Source organism: Anser brachyrhynchus, assembly GCF_964034855.1.
Source record: "Anser brachyrhynchus genome assembly, chromosome: 3".
Taxonomy (NCBI): Eukaryota; Metazoa; Chordata; class Aves; order Anseriformes; family Anatidae; genus Anser; species Anser brachyrhynchus.
Window position 1 is genome coordinate 67,747,729 of NC_137696.1, and position 20,065 is coordinate 67,767,793.

Sequence of the window (20,065 nt, forward strand, 5' to 3'; positions counted from 1 at the left end):
CTTTACAGAAGATTGGCACCCACAGGTACTCTCAGAAAGAAAAGAATATGGCTCCATCTTCCAGAAGGAGAGGAAAGAGATGATTTCTGTCTTCTGTACATTGGCCCAAAGAGTACCTACTTGAGAAGGAGGGAACAGTTTCTAGGACTTGGTTAGTCTGAGGGGGCTCAAATCCACAAATGATACCTTCTAGGCTAGTGCTTGAACCATGGAGCTGCATGACAGCATGGGGGCACTCCTGTCCTGCTAAAGCTCAGCTACAAGAAAGAGGATATATTACATAAGGGCCTGCAGAAAGAGGAGCCTCTTTCTGATTTACTGATTTTAGCAGTTAAGCTTTTCAACTAGGATGAGCAAATATCTAGCTCTTTCCATTAAATAAATAAATAAATAAATAAAAATAGAATAGTTAAACAATGACTGAACTTCACAATTTTTTCAATTTGGCCCCAAATCCTAACATGGTTATTTACCAAAAACTGTGTAAAGTCTACCTTGCTCTGCAGCAGCATGATGGTAAAACACTGATTATCTCTATATTTAGCCAATTATGTTTATAAGGCAGTAGCTCTCTCCATTTTCCTCTCTATCAACTAGACCCCTATTACCCCTGTTACACATATACAGCAAAGAACATAAACAGGCTTCCCCTAATGAATGTATAGAGAGGAGATGCTTAAAACTCCACCCGAATAGTATGTTAGTCTCTCCTTGCTACTCGCTTGCATAATGTTGTCCATCTCTTCACCTCTATCCATTTCTATCACCTGTCTATCCACTTTCACCCCATGGTATAATCTACCAGTTCACTATCTGATTTATACTCTTTTGTAGTCATACTGTAATTGCTTGCTTTGTTTCTTGACTGCTGTATGTATCTTTTTTTTCCCCTACTGAATCCTTACAACAGCTGCCTGCTTCACTCACTGTGAATCATGAAAGAAACAAAGGATAGATATCTGTATTAAATCTAAATGTGCAGAAAAAATAATAATCCAGAGCTCCTTATTTACTTCTGCAGAGTAATTAGCAGTTCTAGAGAAACAAATAACTATTGACGGAGAACTAGCATACACTAATATGTGAGGTGACTTTTTTTTTCCATCGAGAGAGAAATACAGTAATTAGTGTTATTTGAAACAGAAGTTACCAATCTAAACTGTCTAAAAATATTGAAACATTTGTGCAACAACTAAATCAATTTATCCCTCTCCAAAATACAGACTTTTCCAGCATGTTGTTGCTTTTACTGTTCTTGCAATCCATTTGACCGAAGTAGCTCTCTGCGAACTACTTTTATGCACATGCAAGTGCTCTAACTGCAAGTTGCTTCTGTTCACCTATATGTTTCTGTATCAAACATAGGGTCTGCCTATTTTATATAATACTGTAATTTCCTTGGTGATTTTTTGTGTGCCTGTGAAGCGCATGTCAGTTGCTCTCTGACCAGCTTCCACAAACTAGCCATTAACTCCTTCAAAATTAGGTATAAAAACAATTCTGGCTATGCTCAGAATGTTTTCTGGTCTATGGAGCCGAGCTCCTCATTATGACTCAGGCAGCAGAGCTGGCTTTAGCTTAGAATCCTATTTTTAAAAGTTCTTTCCGTTTCCTCTGAAAATTTGCATGTAATACCTCATACTGATTTCTCTGTGAAAATGGCCAGAGTTCATGTAAAAAACTGCATGTATTTTATTAATAAAACTTTCTGCACCATTTCTATGTCTCTCCATTTCTAGATTTCTGCTAAATGCTCACAGTTCATCTCACGTGCAGAGAAGTGCCTGTGAGCATTTTCTTAGAACTGGAGGATGAAGAGTTAATTAAGGAACGTAGTTCTTTAGATGCATGCAAAACATTTTAAAAATATAACCTAGCTTTAATGAGTATTGAATGACCTATACTCATGACTAAAAGCTTTTCCGCAGCAGCTGTTGGCTTGAGCCATAGGCTGAAGTTGAATGGTAGAAAGCAGAAGGAGGAAGAATTGTATACAAAAATGGAAAGAAGATCAAAAAAAACAGGAATTAGGGACAAATGGAGATGTAGTCAAGGTACACATAGCTCTGGCAGGGGCATATTGTTCTGATCACGGATCTGTGGTGGCAGGGTTCTCTATAGTCATAAGATGGAAGACATGGATCTAGGATAAAGCACAGCACAGCTCCACAGAAAATCTAAGCCTCCTTCCAAATTTACTTATTTTTCTTACCGCTTGCATAGCTTCATTTGCAAGAGCCTTGGCTTCCTTGGCAACTTTTTCAGCTTCATCTGTGTTATCCTTGATGTTAGTATAAGCATTGAAAGCAAGTGTGGCATTGAAAGAGATGTTTTTGGCTTCAGCAAGGATTCTGTTGGGATGGGAAAAGTAAACACACCATTAAACCTGCTATCAGAGCTCAACGGAATATAGTAGCCCACTTCTTCAAACCCAACAGCCCTTATTTCTAAGGTTATTTTTAAGACATTGCTTTAGAGAGCAATGCTACACTTGAAAATTCAGGAGTTCTTGCATCATATGTTTAATAGAATTCATATTTCATCTGTGCAAAAAGACATAAAAAAATAACATTTGCTAACAAGGAGGTTACGTGAAATAAAAATGGATCAGACACTGAGATAAGACAGTGCAGTGCTTAATAGTAGATATTATATACATATATTACATAGATACAGATATACACACACAATAGTAGATATACATACATAGTAGATATATACTCTTTAATATAAATATAAATCTGTAAATCTATATAAATCTGTATCTATCTATAAATCTAAATATTTATATATAACATAAACATAAATCTATCTACTATCTACTATTATCTACCATACAGTAGATTATACACTATAATAGATAACATATACATAATGTAGGTTTATAGGTTATGTGATAAGTCAGGCTATTCATTGAAGTTTGAACTGTCTGAACATGGGGAACATCATCACAGGGATGTTTTAGAGCAGTCTGTGTGAACCACCCATTTCTTGGTCTGGCTTCCAAACACAGAAATCTTACTATCTAAAACAATCCTAAATGTTCATTTTTCATTTTGCTTACCAAAATGAAAAACATAACCAATAATACTTCATATTGAATGGAGTGTTCCATTTATATGAAATGCTCCATTCTAATAATTTTAATTAAATTAAAAGATAATTATAAACAAATAATATTCTTGGTGCAGGGATTAGAGCTCAGTTAACTGACTTTCAGGGGAATTTTTAGACACCAGGCTAGAGAAATCGCTTTTCTTGCACTCTCTGCATGTGACATATTCAAATATTTTCTACAAAGAAGTATTGTATATACAGAATTAACTTGAAGACATCTCTCTCAGAACACGTTATAGCTTAATGCCTATGGTACTTTCCCTGAAAAAGGATAAATGGGTCCACTTCACTGCTTGAACTGGACAAGAATGGAAGAAACAGAAATTAATTCTCTAACCTCATAACTAATCTATTCTCTGGAGAATCGGGACAGCTGGGTTCCAATCCTTGCTTCAATGAGTATTTAATGATTTCTACAAAATGCAAAACGAAAGACAAAGGGGACATAGGGTATATTCCTTGGACTCCATATGTAGGTAACAGAGGGAGACAGATTTCCTTTGGGCTGCCACATGACTGAACTACCTGTGCATCATTCCTGGAAGAGTCTAGAACCATAGAATCATAGAATCATACAATCATCCTGAGTTGGAAGGGACCCACAGGGATCATTAAGTCTAACTCCTGTCTCCACACAGGACCACCCCAAAATCAGACCTTATGTCTGAGAGCTTTGTCCAAACTCTTCTTGAACTCCAGCAGGCTCGGTGCCCTGACCACTTCCCTGGGGAGCCTGTTCCAGTGCCCATCATCTTCTTCCATCAAAGAACCTTTTACTAATACCCAACCTGAACCTCCCCTTTCACAGCTCCATGCTGTTCCCTTGTGTCCTGTCACCAGAGAGCAGAGCTCAGTGCCCACCCCTCCACTCCCCTCCTGAGGGAGCTGCAGGCCGCCATGAGGCCTCCCCTTAGCCTGATCTGCTCTGGGCTGAACAAACCAAGGGACCTCATCTGCTTCTCATACATCTTCACCCATATACCCTACAACATCTTTGTAGCCCTCCTTTGGACGCTCTCTAATAGTTTTTGTTTGTTTGCTTGTTTGTTTTTATATATACTGTGGCGTCCAAAACTGCACACAGTACTCAAGGTGAGGCCATGTCAGCACTGAACAGAGCAGAACAATCACTTTCTTCAGTTGGCCAGCAGCGCTGTGCCTGAGGCACCCCAGGATACAGTTGACGCTCCTGGCTGCCCAGAAACACTGGGGACTCAGATTTAGCTTGACATTGGCCAAAATCCTCATATCCCTTTCTGCGGGGCTACTCTCCAGCCTTTTGACCCCTAGTCTGTATGTATGGCCAGGGTTGCCCCTTCCTGGGTGCAGAATCTGACATTTACTCTAGCTAACCTTCATATGGCTGGTGATTGCCCAGCTCTCTGATTTGTCAAGATCGCTCTTCAAGGCCTCTCTACCCTCATGGAGTCAGCTCCTCCCAGTTTTGTATCAACGGCAAAATTCCTCAAAACAGCTTTTAGTCCAACATCCAAGTAATTTATAAAACCATTAAAGAGAACTGGCCCTAAAATGGAGCCCTGTGGAACCCTACTAGTGACTGGCCACCAACTGGACGTAATCCCATTTACCATAACCTTTTGAGCCCAACCCGTCAGCCAATTGTTCACCCATGGTATTATGTTTTTTCTCTGTCTGTATGCTGGACATTTTGTCCAGAAGTATACTGCGAGAAACAGTATTGAAAGCTTTACTGAAATCCAAAAAAATCACATCAACTGGCTTTCCATGGTCAACTAGATGGGTGACCTTGTCATAAAAGGAAATTAAGTTTGTTAAGTAGGACCTTCCCCTCATGAACCCATGTTGGCTATGTCTAATGACCGCTTTGTCCCTCAGGTGTTTTTCAATAACTCCCAGAATAATTTTGTCCATAATTTTACCAGGCACTCAAGTGAGACTGACAGGCCTGTAATTATCGGGGTGTTCTTTCTTGCCCTTCTTGAAAATTGGAACAATGTTTGCCAGCTTCCAGTCAACTGAGACCTCTCCAGATTCCCAAGACCTTTGAAAAAAAAAATAAATGAGAGAGGTCTCACAATAATATCAGCCAGCTCTCTGAGTACCCTGTGATGAATCCCATCAGGCCCCATAGACTTATGTGCTTCCAGCTGGAGCAGCAAGTTCCACACATGTTCTGGGTTGGTTGGGAGTTTATCGTTATCACAGTCATGGTCCTCCAAGTCAGGACACCTGGGGTCCCAGAGCCCATCATTGGTGTTGAAGACAGAGGCAAAGAAGGCATTAAATGCCTCTGCTTTGTCTATGTCCCTGTTTGTGTGGTGACCATCCTCTTCCAAGTAATGTTTTCTCTGGTCCTCCTTTTGCTGTTAACATTTAAAAAAAAATACTTTTTAGTGATGGAAAGGAGGAGATAGATAAATATCTGTCTCTTTTTCTCTGTCAATAAATCTATCTCCTTCCTCAACTACAGATGGAGCTCACTAGGTTAGAGTAAGTTTTTTTGATACTCTGTTAGATAAACGTGCAGCCCACAATAGATATCTAGCTAGTAGCTAAAGTACTGCTTAGAAACATGGTTCATATACCCTCTGGTTAGGAGGGAATTAAACTGAATTTTCCACATACCAGTGACGTTTACTCATCAGCAGGCAATTAGGCATAAGGAAGAAAAGCCTGTCCTAATACCTATCCGTATACAGGATAAATATATATATATATATATTTTTTTTTCCCCTAGGTTAAATTCATGAACTGTTCCATGTTCTAACTCTCAAGAGAACACCCTCACCATCAATCAGTATGCTATCTGAAGCCTTAGGGGGTGATTTGAGAGAAAGAGCTCTCCCTCAATCTCTCTTGTAAGATGAAATGGTATTTTTCAGCAAATTTAGTATTAGCTGAAAGATACCCAAGTGCCAGCTGTGAGGATAGATATATTTTTGAATTCCTAAGATAGATAGAGAGAGACTGCATATTCCTGTAAAGTGTGACTTTAATGTCAGTGCATGAACTAAACAACTTTATCCTGATGCAGGATGACATAGGACTTTGGTATTTCTTTCTCCTTTGAGATTATGTATCTGACCACACTAGAAATTTTAATTTTTAATAATTTGCTTTTAAATATAATTTGAAATGTTATTGATTCTGTATTATTTATTGTGTATATTGAGGAACTGAAGGTGATGTCTGGATCAGATAGAAGTATAAATGATACTGCTACACCACAGTAAACATGGCTTTAAACACTACCCTAAGCTACCTAAGGCTTATGTTAAGACAGAAGCACATATACACACCCCTAAAAAGTCTATTTAAAACAGTTAAAAACCCCTACCTCAAAATTTGTCTTGTCAACATTTCATTAAAGAGGCGAAGTACTCTTATTTTTACATTTTATCTACTTCTTTCCTTAGTTCCTCCATGCCAACTATCTATGTATTTGGATAGGTTTGGATTGTATTTCATATTTGGATTTAGATGTGCTGTAGTTAGATGTGACACTAGTCTTTAAACCCAGAGGTGCACAACAAAACTGGTATGTGTCATGATCAGTCAGTCCATATTCCATTTACAAAAGCTGCTTTCTTCTAGAAACAGTACCCTTTAAATCCTTTTTACTCAGGAAACTACAAATATCATTATTTTATGTACTCCTCAAAACATAAATTAGGCTGAGTATCTAGAGTACTGTGACTACACTATATGTGAAGCCAATAATTCTGCAAGTATCAGACACTTTATCAGAGATAATTCCGTGCCTTTTCCTCAAAATTACAGATGCTGGCAAGAAAAAATGCGTTAAGCATCTGCTCACAAGTCTTTGGGATATTAAAGTCTCAGGTATCTTTAAAAGGTGTAAGCAACAACAACAGACCAAACTGTCAACCTTAAAACAACAACAATAACAAAACACAAAACCCTCAGCTTTTCATTCATGCAGTGCTTCTGAGAAAATAAAACTCTGAAACTATACTGAGGACAGGTCCAGGATGCAGATTATCCATGATCTATTTGTGTTAGTGTTGCAAATTACACTTTCTGTTTATTACTTGCTTTTTTAAATGCAGAAAAACAACAACAACAAAATCCCCTCCCCCTCCCAAATCAAAACAACCTTTTCCAGGGGTCCTTCCAGGAAATAATATTCATGACACGTTATAAAGTGTCATTCTTCTATGGGGAGGGCTGTGGTCATATAAACAAAGGGCACTGCAGTTCCAACTCATATGAAGAAATGTGAAAGTTGTGAATGGAAACCAAAGTTTCTGAACTTAGGTTTAAATATTTTTGCCTATGACACCTATTCATTTTGGGGCAGTGTTGTGAAACTACTAGATGGATTACAGTCTGTCAGCATGGAGGATTTCTGACAGTACACAAATTAGCACCATGACAAGTGTCTCCTACCAAAATGATCACCTTAAAACTAAAAACATACTGCTTGTTTTTAACCAATATTTATGAAAACACATAATGGGCCCTGTAAGAGAAAGTTCAATTCATTTTTTTTTCACATCAACACTAGCAATAAACATATGGTAAGTCAAGCTGTGTAAATCGAGGGTATATCTGAGGGCACTACAATATATAAGCATCGTAAGATATATGAAACAGCTTACAAGAGAAACACAGACACATTTTTTCCTTTTTTTTTTTTTGTTTTAAATGAATACACAGACTTAGCCAAGAAGGAAAGAAACTGAACATGACTCTCAAAGCCCAAACTTCTCTTGTGCAAATATCATATGGAGATTTTAGTAGCCCAGTATCATATTGGAGCTATGTAATGACTATGTCAACCTTAATGTCATTTTCACATGGTCCTCTGTAGAGCAGAACCAGGTATTGCCTGATGCATGATTATGGCTCAGGATAGAATCTGAATGACATAATGCATCTGAAGAACCTTCTGTTCAATTGACCATTATTTGCTCAAATTCATCCATTTCTGAACATTTAATTCTTTGACTAAGAAGGATAAATTTGTGCAATAGGGTACCACCAAGGAGACTACTCTTCTTCGGCAATTTATACTTTTCAAAAAAAAAATGGTGTGTTTTGTTCTGTCTTTTAGTATTCACACAGTTGCACCCATAGGGATCTGTCTTTCTCTAGTACTTTGCCTACCACATCAGTTCATATGACACTTTTCAAATAGTAACAGATCAACTACCACACTCTAAATAACAATGCACCCAAATTTTCCAGTAATACATCGTGTGTTGGTGGGGGTCAGTTCCTTCCTTCATGCTAGTTCCTGCAACTGTACAGTTTTAAAGGCTGGCAATTTAACCTATGTAATGATAACCAAAACCAACATGCATCTCTGCTACTGTGTGTTTTGTGCTTTCAAAAACACTTGTAGGAATGACATCTACATAGAACAATAGATGGTAGTGTACTAGGCTTGCATGGCAAGGTTCTGGTAGTGGAGGTGCTGCAGGGGTGGCCTCTGTGAGCAGAGCCCAGCAGCTGCCCCATGTCAGGTCAGGGCCAGCTCCAGATGGCTCCAAAAGGGACCCACTGCTGGCCAGAGCCGAGCCAGGGAGTGACGCTGGTTGGGCCTCTGGGAGAACAGATTTAAGGAAGGCAAAAAAAAAAACTGCTGCACAACAGCAGCTGGGAGAGAGGAGTGAGAAAATGTAGGAGAAACAGCCCTGCAGACTCCAAGGTTAGTGCAACAGGAGGGCAGGAGGTGCTCCAGGCACGCAGCAGCAGTTCCCCTTCAGCCTGTGGAGAGGCCCCTGGTGGAGCAGGCTGTCCCCCTGCAGCCCATGGATCCCACGGTAGAGCAGTTCTCTACGCTGCAGCCAGTGGAGAAGCCCACGCAGGAGCAGGTGATCTGGCGGGAGCTGCCACTCATAGGGGACGAGCAGTTCTTGAGGAACCAGACTGTGGGAAGCCCCATAATATCAGTTCAGGAAGGACTACATTCTGTGGGAGTGACCCCATGCAGGAGCAGGGGAAGAAACTGACTGTGAAGGAGTTGCAGAGACAAAACATTATGGACAGACTGCAACTCCCATTCCCCATTTCCCTGCACCACTCAGTGGGGAGGAGGTAGAAAAGGGCGGATAGGTGAATGGTGTTTTTATTTTGCTTTTTCTTCTCATTGATCTACATCCGTTATCAACAGATTACATTAATCTCCCTACACTGAGTTTTGCCTGTGATGGTAATTGGTGAGTGATTTCCCTGTCCTTATCTCAACCCTTGAGTCTGTTTTCATCGCTTTTTCTCCTGTTGTTCCTTTGAGGAGGGGAGGTGAGAGAGTGGTGTAGCAGAGCTTAGCTAGCCATCAGTGTAAAACTACCACAGCTGGCATTACACTGTCCCTTCCACTCTGAGCTTGACCAAACAGATGATAATGTCAAACAAAGGAAAATCTTCCCCTACCTGTTGGTTTTGGGGGATTTATCGCAAGCTACTGTCTCATTTTGACATATCTAAACCCCAGACTTTATCAGACATAAATTCGGCTTTTCTCACTGAACTGTATACTTGCATACTCATATAGAACATTGTATATTTGTATATCCTCAATGACAGACGTCAAAGTCTGAAAAGAATGCCCTTCAGTTTCTGTCAAGTAGCTTTACAAACCTGCTTCGTGTTTTTATCATTACCAATGAATGGCTGTCTTACCCATCCAGTACTGCAGATGATTCATTCAGCTGGGCTGCATGGTTCTCAGCTTGCAACACCTTTTCTGGAAGCATTTTGTCATGAATTTCTTGTGATAAGTCATCTATTTTATCCTTCAGCTGATCGGACATTGATTGTATCTTATCTGCAACACCTTCTACATACTGACATAAAATGACATAAGAAAGACCTTTAAGCATCTTAATGCAAGCACTCTGTAACCCTTTACATATTTTCCTTGTGAGATATTATCTCATAACTTACCCATGCATTAACACTTCAGGGAACTAATATGGAAAGAATACAAGAATGGTTGGACTGGAGAGCAGAGGGAGATAAAACAATATACCGCAGCCACTTGCCTCTCCTGAGTTGTTATTTCACAATTAAGAAACTGCACAGTTTAAATACTTAATAACTCTAATTTGGATTTGTTTCCTAAATGTAGATGCGTACATAGTTATAACAATTTGTGGTCATACCCCCAGTAATAACTAACCAAGGACAGAAGTTCAAGTTTCATGACCCTTTGAGTGACCCATATATACTTTTGAATATTAAAATACCTGAGTAAGAACTATACTTCTGGGAGACCTTCCATTCCTGTCCCAATAAGTTGTCTCAGAATGTTTCCCTTTGCATTTCTCCACATGGCTTTTTTTCCATTCATTGTATCAATTTGCAGTGCAAGATAGAAATATTTCCAGAACCAATCATATTTCTTTTTTTTTTTCCTTTTTTTTTTTCAGCCTTAGTGGCAAACTCCATTGATAAAACTCTTAAGGCAGAATTTTCAAAAATTTTATGTAAAATGAGAACGCAATCCTCTCATCTCCCTGATCTACCTAGACTTAAAATTGTTGCCACAGGCAACAAATTATTTCTGAAATTTCCTTCTGATATGCACACACAGTTTTTGTGCAGATAAATCTACATCTAGATCACAGAGTCACCATGAGACTATGAACAGGTTTGCTGCATCTGCAATTCTAATGACAAAGTCAGTACCAAAATCACAATACCATATATAAAAGGAGGTAGAGTCCATGACAAATGATGAGCTAACTCTTTGTGCAATCCAATGAATCATTTAAATCTCAAACTTAATCATTTTTATATACTAGCTTAGCTTTTCTGTCATACAGCAATAAGAAAATTATTTCTTCCAATTCAAATATTCTAACATTGATTAATAAAAAGAAAAATCAGGTGTTACTTTAATTAGCTATTTTGTTTCCATAATGATGCTTTATTGTACTAATTCTCATATAAGGATGATAAAACACTCACCTCTACAGCTAAGCTGATTTCATTTGTAAGGTTGTTGGCTTCATTAAGGACGTCATTCCCTTCCTGCAGACTCTTTTCAACATCTTGCCTGCCATCTTCTACAGCTTGCTTCTTTTTCTACAGGATGTGTTCACAAAAATAAAAATATGAGTTGTTTAATAGAAAGGTGATGCCAGTTCAAATACTGACATCCCAATACAGACTGCATTTTTTCACCATGCCACAAAGGTCAGACTTCTCAGAACGTTCTGAGGAAAGACAGTTACAGCAATAGAACATATTTAAAATAAGATATCTTTCTTTCTCCTCCTGTCCCCAGCTTTGTATCTCTCCTCTCACATGGTAGGTTTTCAGAGGCAATTGACTGTAGTATTATGGCAAAATGAATCAGAAAGAAGTTAGAAATCCTAATCCTTACCCAGATGGGCAAGTTTCTCATTTTGACAATTACCTACGCTGGCCATGAAGGCAAAACTTATTAAAATATTCTGCAGCTTTGAAATCCACATCCACTGGCATTTCACTAATTAATGAATGTAAAAGAAAAGACAATGGTTCAGAACAACCTAAGGATTCTTGATTTTCCATCTGGTAAAAATACTGCGTATTGTGTAAAAAGAATGGATATCAAATAAGTAACCGGTGATTTCCTGTACGAGATTCATTTAGCATTACAGATTAGTCTGATAGGAGACCATGGCATTCTAGTCATGGTGCTGTGATGGCCTCTTGGTCAAAACAGGGGTTAAAATAAAGCAAAAAACCTGCTCAAAATCAAAACCTGCTCAAGTGGGCAAGACCACTGGAGAGGATGCCTTCAGGCACTTTCATACTGTGATGGAAAAAATATTTAAAAAATTTCTCCATCCACCTTTGGGAAGGAAATGCAGAGAACAGAGATCACCTAACTTCCTTACAGCACTGTATTCCCTTAATTCAGTCAAGCCCACAAATCTCTGCTAAGACTGAGGTCTTGGAACTCTAACCTCATCATCGTACATGAGGTGAAAACTCATCAAGATATAAACAGGGTAGAAACATTTATCTTCATTAAGTTGTCTCTACTCTTTATATCTTGGTTAAATGCTTGTTAATGTACAGTATAATGTGCTCTTCGAGTCTATGCACTTTAAATTAAATCAAAAGCAGACCCCTCTGCTATGAGGGAGATCATTAATAACAACTACTAACTACAGAGGATAGAGTTTGATTTATTACTCTGTAATATCCACATATCCCCTTCGGTCTTCTTCCCAGGGGTTGGAGAGAGAGATCAAAGTGCAAGCTTTCCAGGAGCAAATACATGACAAAGATTTTAACTGAACTTTATTTAAATCTTGAGCACAGGATTTGAATTTTGCATAACTACTTATACCGGGATGAATTTAACCTCCCCCAGAATAATGAATCCAATGGCACCCTCCACTTAATGTTTAAAAGCAGTCAGTAGTACTTTGGTAAAGAAAGCTGTGAAGTAATTCTCCTTTTAAAAGCCAATGCATGTTCTCATTCTGAGGAAAACATTTGCTTTTAATTATCTCAGATTTAGTTCTATTTGAATAATATTTTTCTTTTGCTTTTATTTTTTGTTTCAAGATTTAATAGTTACAAAGTGTTCGTGCAAAGTTTCAAACTTTTTAAGTTAATCAAGGATACAACTTGTCAGCACTCACCTCTACCATGGTCATGTTTTTTTGGTTGACTGCAGATAAATGATTAGCCTCTCTAATTTTACTCATAGCTTCTCTTAGCAGATCTCGTGCATCATCAACTTTGGTGTGGTAGTTTGCTAGCTTGTCCTGGACTTCATTTTTGAGATCTTCGTTTTTCTCACTGGGTTCTCCAAATAATTTCTTCACTTTATTCAAAAGATCTTCTGCATTCCTGCAGTATATCACCACCCATGAAGGTAATTGAGATCATATTCTCTACACCCATGAGAATATTCTTAATATAATGCAAATGAAATGGACTTTAAATTAAATAGCAAAGTAACTTTCAAGAGAACAAATGCTTAATAAAATAGAACAATGATTACACTTAGGTCTTTTCTTAAAGAGCTTTTAAAATTCCACTTAGTTTTTTTTTTTTTTTTTTTTTTTTGGTAAGCTGACATTCTTGACATTTGATAGTAAAGCAAGTTTTTCTGAAACATTTCAACTTGTCAAAAAGATTTTTCATACACATTAATACAGCATGTGACACAAAGTGTTGTAGCACCTTGAACAGAGGGGAGAGAAGATAGATATGCCTGATTTCAAGCTGTCTTGGAGCAGACAAACTGCTCTGTGGTCAAAAACCATAAATACTTTCCTATGACATGAACAACGCCCAGGATCCTTGGATTTATGACTTTCCGTAGCCAAAATATTTTGCTTACCTAAAATAAATTCTCGGATATTTTTAGTAGACTTTGGCAGCATAGAAATAGAAAGTTCACAAGTGCTTGTTTTTGGCAAGGGAAACAAGATTTCTTAATCACCAGAGAGTTGCTGCACCCAGTTTTAAAGGACAGGAGTACTGGAGTCTCCATGCCGTGACACTTCTCTGCTTCATGATATCATGTCATTGAATCAATTTTGCATAATGCAACACCACTGCTAATGCAATGATATGACAGAGAGCAAAAAAAAAAAAAAAAAGGTACTTTTTTGTGGCTTTTTTTAAAGGCACTTAAATATACTTAAATCCTAAGTATATAGGAATTTGTAGGATAGCTAATACCTATATAAGAAATCTATCACACTTCTATTTATTACAGAATAAGATAAGCAACATCCTATAAATAAACACACAAATAAATACATACACACACACACAAACACCACCACAAACAGAAAAAAATAAAAGGTGGAAAAGATATCCTGCCACTGGATCTAATTTAGATGAAGGACCTTAACTGGAGCCAAGGAAAGCCAAATTATTACCTTAGGTCTGCGATTTTATGAGATGGATTTTTTTTTTCTCCATCTGCCCTGCCTTTGGATTTGATGAAAAAAATTAATCACACTGTGAATTTGAAACATCTAAGAAGAAAACATTTAATCAAAAATTAAATCCCAATATTGACACCCTGTCACAGGCGAGATGTAGAAAGGAATTCAGTTTTTTTTCTATACCTTCTCCATTATTCTTTCTATCAGTAGCTACTATATTAAACACCTAACAAATTTTGACACCCTTATGACTGCAGTACTGGAGAAACAATACGAGACAGATGGATTTTCTTTTTATGACCTTGCCTCATAGCACAGACCAAGCTGTTTATCTAACCATTAACCAATGAGTTGTTTTGAGTTAGATAAATTAACACTTCCATATTGACCTGATGTGCATTTTTCCCTCTGCTCTTTCTAAGTTCAAAGCAACGAATCTGCTCCATGCATTTCCTTGTTTTGTGTACTAGAATTTCTGTTTGATGGGACTGTACCAATTTCCTGAAATACTCTTTTTTACATTCTATCTATGCTACTTTCACTTGATACCTTCCTAGAAAAAGAACCAAACTTTGAAGTGTTAGAAGAAATAATCACAAGTCCGGCCTAACATCTAGAATGCTGTACAGTCTGGATCCTTTAAATAATCAGTACAAGGGAACACAAGAAATATTAGAAACCAAAAAAAAAAAAGTATATATAAGAGAGACTAAATGTGTTAGAATTGTTCTATCCAGAGAAGAAATGGCCTATGATAGAGGACTATAAAATCATGAGTAGCATGGATAATGCAGTCAACTGTCCAATGGCTCACCAGACACAAAATTGAAAATATCTGGAAAAAAGGTCAAAATACAGGAGGCAGCTCTTAAAAGCAGTATGTGGTTGAGTTATGCAACTCATTGTTACAGGAAACTGTGGATAATAGAAGTTTACAGTAGCTCAAAAGCCATCAGACAAATTCAGGGAAGATGAAATCACACACACCAAAAAAACCACTATATAGCACATTAAATACAATTGTAGAATCCCTCCATAGCAACTCAGTTTTGTCTGAGAAGATGTGTAGGAATATTATAAGCTATTGAAATATTTATTTCAGAAATACGAAAAATAAGGGGGTTAGGACAGAAACTGGTGTATTTTTAACATGCTCTCTTTACAGAGAAATTATTTACTAATATGGATTTACTAATTACTTATTCATAAGGCAATCAGCTTACAGACTTGATTTGGAAAGCTTGAAAGAAAACAAATGAGGGAAAAAGCTGGAGACAGAAGAGGAGTTTTGTCATCTCTGAAAGCAAGAACCCTTTACTTCGTTTCCTTATTTAACGTGGACCAAATCCTGAAAATTAGCAGAATATAATCACTGCCAAATTACATCTCAACAAAGAGTAAAGATGATTAACTACTTCAAAGTAATCAAGAGACTTGTAGAAATAAATAAATAAAAAAAATAATTAGTTGAGTCTGCAAACAGTACATGTGAATGTCGACACACAGGCATGCGTGTACACACCTGCACAAACGTTTTTAAGAATGATTACATTTCTTTATAATTTTTTTCCTTAAAGAACACATCCTATCTTACTACATCATTTAAGCAGTATTAAGTCATTTTTCTTTATGAGGCAGTACTTTTTAAAAGAGTTTCAGAAAACATTATCCAGTGATCTTTCCTACTTGCCCTGAAAGTTCACTATCAAAATTCCTTGGATCTCAACAACTGCCTATAAAGAGGTAATCCTATCCCTATGATACTGCCATGCAACTTTAAGTCAGTAAGTGTATTCATGTATTTCTTAGTATAAAATGTATTCCTTTATCAGGAAATGAAAATACTCACTTTGTGTACTTCAGGAAGAATGGTTAGAGGGAGAGAATGTCTCTCTCTCAAAAAACCTCACTGCATTTCCTTCTCTAGCTATTGGACTGATTCTAAGCTAGCCTGACAGTTTCATGTTGGTTGTAGCATTCTAGGACTAAAACTGCCTTACTTGAAAGGGTTCCCCCCCATCCTGCCTTAAAATTGCAGGCATCACTTTCAAAGTTTTGGCTAAATTTTTCTCAGCCCTACTTTTTCCTAATTTATTTCTGTAGAGAAGGAATATAAGAGGCTCAGTGGAAGCAGAAGTAAAAGCGATAAAACATTGGTGAAGAACACATTTTTAGTTTATCCTTTCTCAAGAGAACAGAAAGTGGAACTATCAGAAGTGTGGCAGAAATACTGTACTGGTAGGATTTTCAGAAAAAGATCCATTTTACAAAGTGTAAGATTGGCAGTGAAAATCTGATTTTATACAGATTGGAATACTTAACTAAAACTATATTCTATTTATGACTCCCCTACAACATATATGTACCTGATAATTAACGTTTTCAGTCCTGGACATTTTTATCCCGGTTTTCTGAGACACTCTTCACAACTTCAGTGGACCACATTCATTTGGATGGCCTGCTAAGCAATGCCTAGCTCTACGAATATGCCTGGTCTAACTGATGCAGAACAGACTACCAGAATTTTAACTTCAAGCCAAGTATTTTTCTAGATTAGATAAGTTTTCAGCATTTTGCAGAGTGCTTTATAAAGAGCTGGCAATAATTATATAAACATATATATTTTTTATATTTAAAGATACCTGAATAACCAAATGCTGGGCTTCTGAACCTTGTCAGGAAGCTGGAATATCCCACTCTATACTATTCTGTGTATGGTACAATACATCCTTTTGAATGTCTGTGGTACTGGACAAACTTTGCAAACAGACTATATTTTTATTAGAACAATTATTATTATTTTTTTCCAGAAAAAATAACAAGCTTCCAGACAAGTGTCTTGGTACTAAAATCCTTTACCAGGTCTGAAGTAGAAGCTAAATACAAACTGAGAAAAATTGCTTAGAATTTGATTAGAAACATTACTGGTACCTGTGGAGCAGAAAAGTAATTTCCTAGGGACTGGTTTCCATGCATGTAAGCATTTCCAAAAATGCTAATGCTAAACTAATGGATGTGAAATATTAGACTGTTTTTCTTCACGTATCTGTAAGACCAAGCTTGAAAACCTGGTTGGAATGGATGACAATTGTAAGAGTCAGATATTATCACCAGGAGGCTGAAGACTCTCTCTACTCACTTTAACTCATCTTGAGCTATTCTTTCTTGCAAATGTAGGTTTCTACTTCTCAGTTCTGTGACCATTCTTTCGGCCTCACTCTGCAGTTCTGGGAGACTCTTCTCCAAGGTCTTGTCTGGGGTTCTGAGTGTCTCATTCAGTCTTATAGCATCTTCACTTACAGCTGCAGGGGGGCAAAAAATATATATGTAGTGGGTTAGGAAGCAGAAAGAATAGAGAACCTTTAAGTATCTGCATGTCAACTCTATCAGCAAGTCAAATGCAATTTGCACTGGTTATTCCTGCTGTGAAATAGAAAGGATGGTTAATCCTATGATCAGTAACAAATGAAAAAATGTTGTATGTCTCATCAAAACCTTTACTGTAGCTCACTCTTAAGCACAATGATTACAGTGAAGAAGTCTTTATATCCAGTATAAAATATATTGCTCCCCCTTTCCTTCCCCTGAAAAAAAAGAATTTGCACTGAACCTTTGAAACAGCAGAAAATAATAGGGATATTGCTCACAGAAATAAAGAGAAAGCAGTACAAGCAATGAAAATTAGATTTAAAATTACTTTTGAAGTACTTCAAAATATTTCATTTGTAGCATTCAGATTTAGCAATCCCAGGAAGAATAAATGATTGGGAAATTTGGTAAAGAGAGGGAGAGAAGAGAAATGAAAGACACTCACAGATAGAGAGCTCGTGTTTAGAAGCAGATTCACAGAAATGAACAAAAAGAGTCTGAGGGCTGGAATACATGAGGATACAATGTAACGTATGTGTTTGGAATACCTAAATTATTCGTAACTGATAAAACTGTACACATGGTATCATATTCAAGGACCAACTAAAATCTTTCTACCATAGCAAATTATAAGATATTAGAATATAGACTTTCAGAAGCAAGTAGTGATTTATGATAATCAGTTACATTTGCAATTTTAGAAAGTACTGCTGCCTTTCCATAGGCAATGGGCTTCCCAGTAACTAATTTCTCTGAAATAACAGTTCCTGGTTGCATGTGTACTTCTGAATATCTTAAGTCCTTAATTGAAGAAATCATAAACTGTCTTCCGAAAAACAAATAAATGACTATTTCATCCACACATTGTGTAGGTTTAGAGAAAACGATGAAGAAGAAAACTTTAATTAAATGTTTTCAGTTTGCTGGTGAGAACTGGGACTTGAATCTTTAAGAGTGGTTATGTATGGGGTAGTAAGGACTGAAACAAGACTATAGCTCAGTTAAAAGGATCATGGCTTGCTTGTAATGCATTATGATACATATCATTACTGAGTTACCTCTGACCAGGAATAGACATATATTCACTTTTTAAAATCTGGAATAGATAAATAGTAATTTAGCTTCCCTGAATATTTATCTCAAAAGAGAAAATTGACATGTTATTTCAGCTTTTATTAGTTTCAGGAAAAATTATACAGAGCTTTATCCTTCCCCTCCATCCTCCTCATCTCATAACCAAGTTTTAAAATAATTTTAAAATAATCTAGAAATGGCTCCAAAATAAAGCAAAAGTTTATCCTCAGTTTTTGAAGAATGATGATCTTGAACAGGAAGAATACTGAGGATGGCAGTAAAGATACAGAAATTATCACTACCAGAGGAAGAACATTTAAAACAACTCAGGCTGGAATGGCCTGAGAACTGCCATTCTAGAAACATGAAAGATCTGGTGCGTGACATTGCAAATTCAGTAATGGTATGCTCGACCAAGGCCAGCAAGTGTAGTGCCTGTTTTGAAGAAAGGGCAACTCCACAAATGCCTGAGAACTTGTTCTGGAAGCAATTGGAAAGAGGACGTGGAATAAATTAATGTTGACTTTGCTTCTCCCTCCACCAAAAGGTAGCACATGTCAGAATAGATGGTTTAATAGCAAATCCAGTTGAATATTTTCAGTAATGATCCTCTCCCCCCCCCCCCCGACCAACCAAAAAAAAAAAGAAGGAAGAAAGTAAAAAAGTAAATAAATAACAACAGAAATTTCAGCTGTAAACTAAGGCTCTGCCAGCTGGATAGAAGGTATGAATGAGAAAAACACTGTTATGAGTCTCTAATGGCACCCAGCTGTCATAAAAAAGGAAACACTATCCTGGAGTGTTAGTTGAAATAGGCAGGTCTCACTGCCATTAAAGTGAAAAACACTGTAGGAACCTCATTTCAATGCTGGTTACCCGTGCTAAGGAAAGATGAACCTAATTTTGAACTGAGATATTCTGTGAAGGTGAGCAGGAAATGTGGGAGAACTGCTGTATGAGAAAAGACTTAAGACTCTTTGAAAACAAGGATAAAAAAATAGACTAGGAGAATACAATTCCTGTCGATGAATATAGTTGCGGGTGGAGGAAGGAGGAGAAGCACTAGGAAGAGAAAAAACTATTTGCACCAAAGAATAAGGCAGAAGAACACATGATGATAAACTAAACATGAGTATTTTTAGACAGAAGGTTTTTAGAAGGTTTGTAGTTATCAAAAGAGTTCTGAAACTGTCTTCTGTTCAGAGGGTGAATATGTGGGAACTACTTGAAGATGCATATTAGAAAGTTTATGATAGCCAGGGAGTGGATGCAGCAACACAGGAGGTATCTTTCAGTCCTTATGCTCAAATCCTATATCAAATCCTGTATTTAATCTATCCTTAAAATATTGACTTGGCCACTAGGCAAACACATTGATTTTAAAGTCTTTGTCTGCTTCTAAGTGCATACATTTGTTTCACCCCTCAACATCTTCTAATTCTATACTTCCTATTGCTAAACCTGCTTCAGGAAACTTTTGTATGGGTTATAAACACTGGACAAAAACTCTGTGCAGCAAAAAAACAAGTTTAGCCCTTGTCATCCTGAATTCATCATCGACTTCTCAAATTCAGCTCTGTACTGAAATATGAAGAACCTGGTATTTTTTTTAAAAACCTTGTTGAAAAGTTGCTTACCTTTTCATGTCA

General features: G+C 37.2%; 1 protein-coding gene across 4 annotated transcripts in view; it reads right to left on the reverse strand.

The window, feature by feature from the left end:
• The window catches only part of LAMA2 (laminin subunit alpha 2), a 380,279-nt gene that overhangs the window by 67,737 nt on the left and 292,477 nt on the right, over positions 1-20,065 (reverse strand). For all 4 annotated transcript variants that reach the window (XM_080586775.1, XM_080586773.1, XM_080586776.1 and 1 more), the window contains exons 36-40: positions 17,113-17,275; positions 12,711-12,921; positions 11,038-11,154; positions 9,748-9,911; positions 2,213-2,351 (exon numbers count right to left, since the gene is read on the reverse strand). In XM_080586775.1, coding sequence (XP_080442901.1) covers positions 2,213-2,351; positions 9,748-9,911; positions 11,038-11,154; positions 12,711-12,921; positions 17,113-17,275 — 794 coding nt within the window. The remainder of the gene's footprint in view (positions 1-2,212; positions 2,352-9,747; positions 9,912-11,037; positions 11,155-12,710; positions 12,922-17,112; positions 17,276-20,065) is intronic.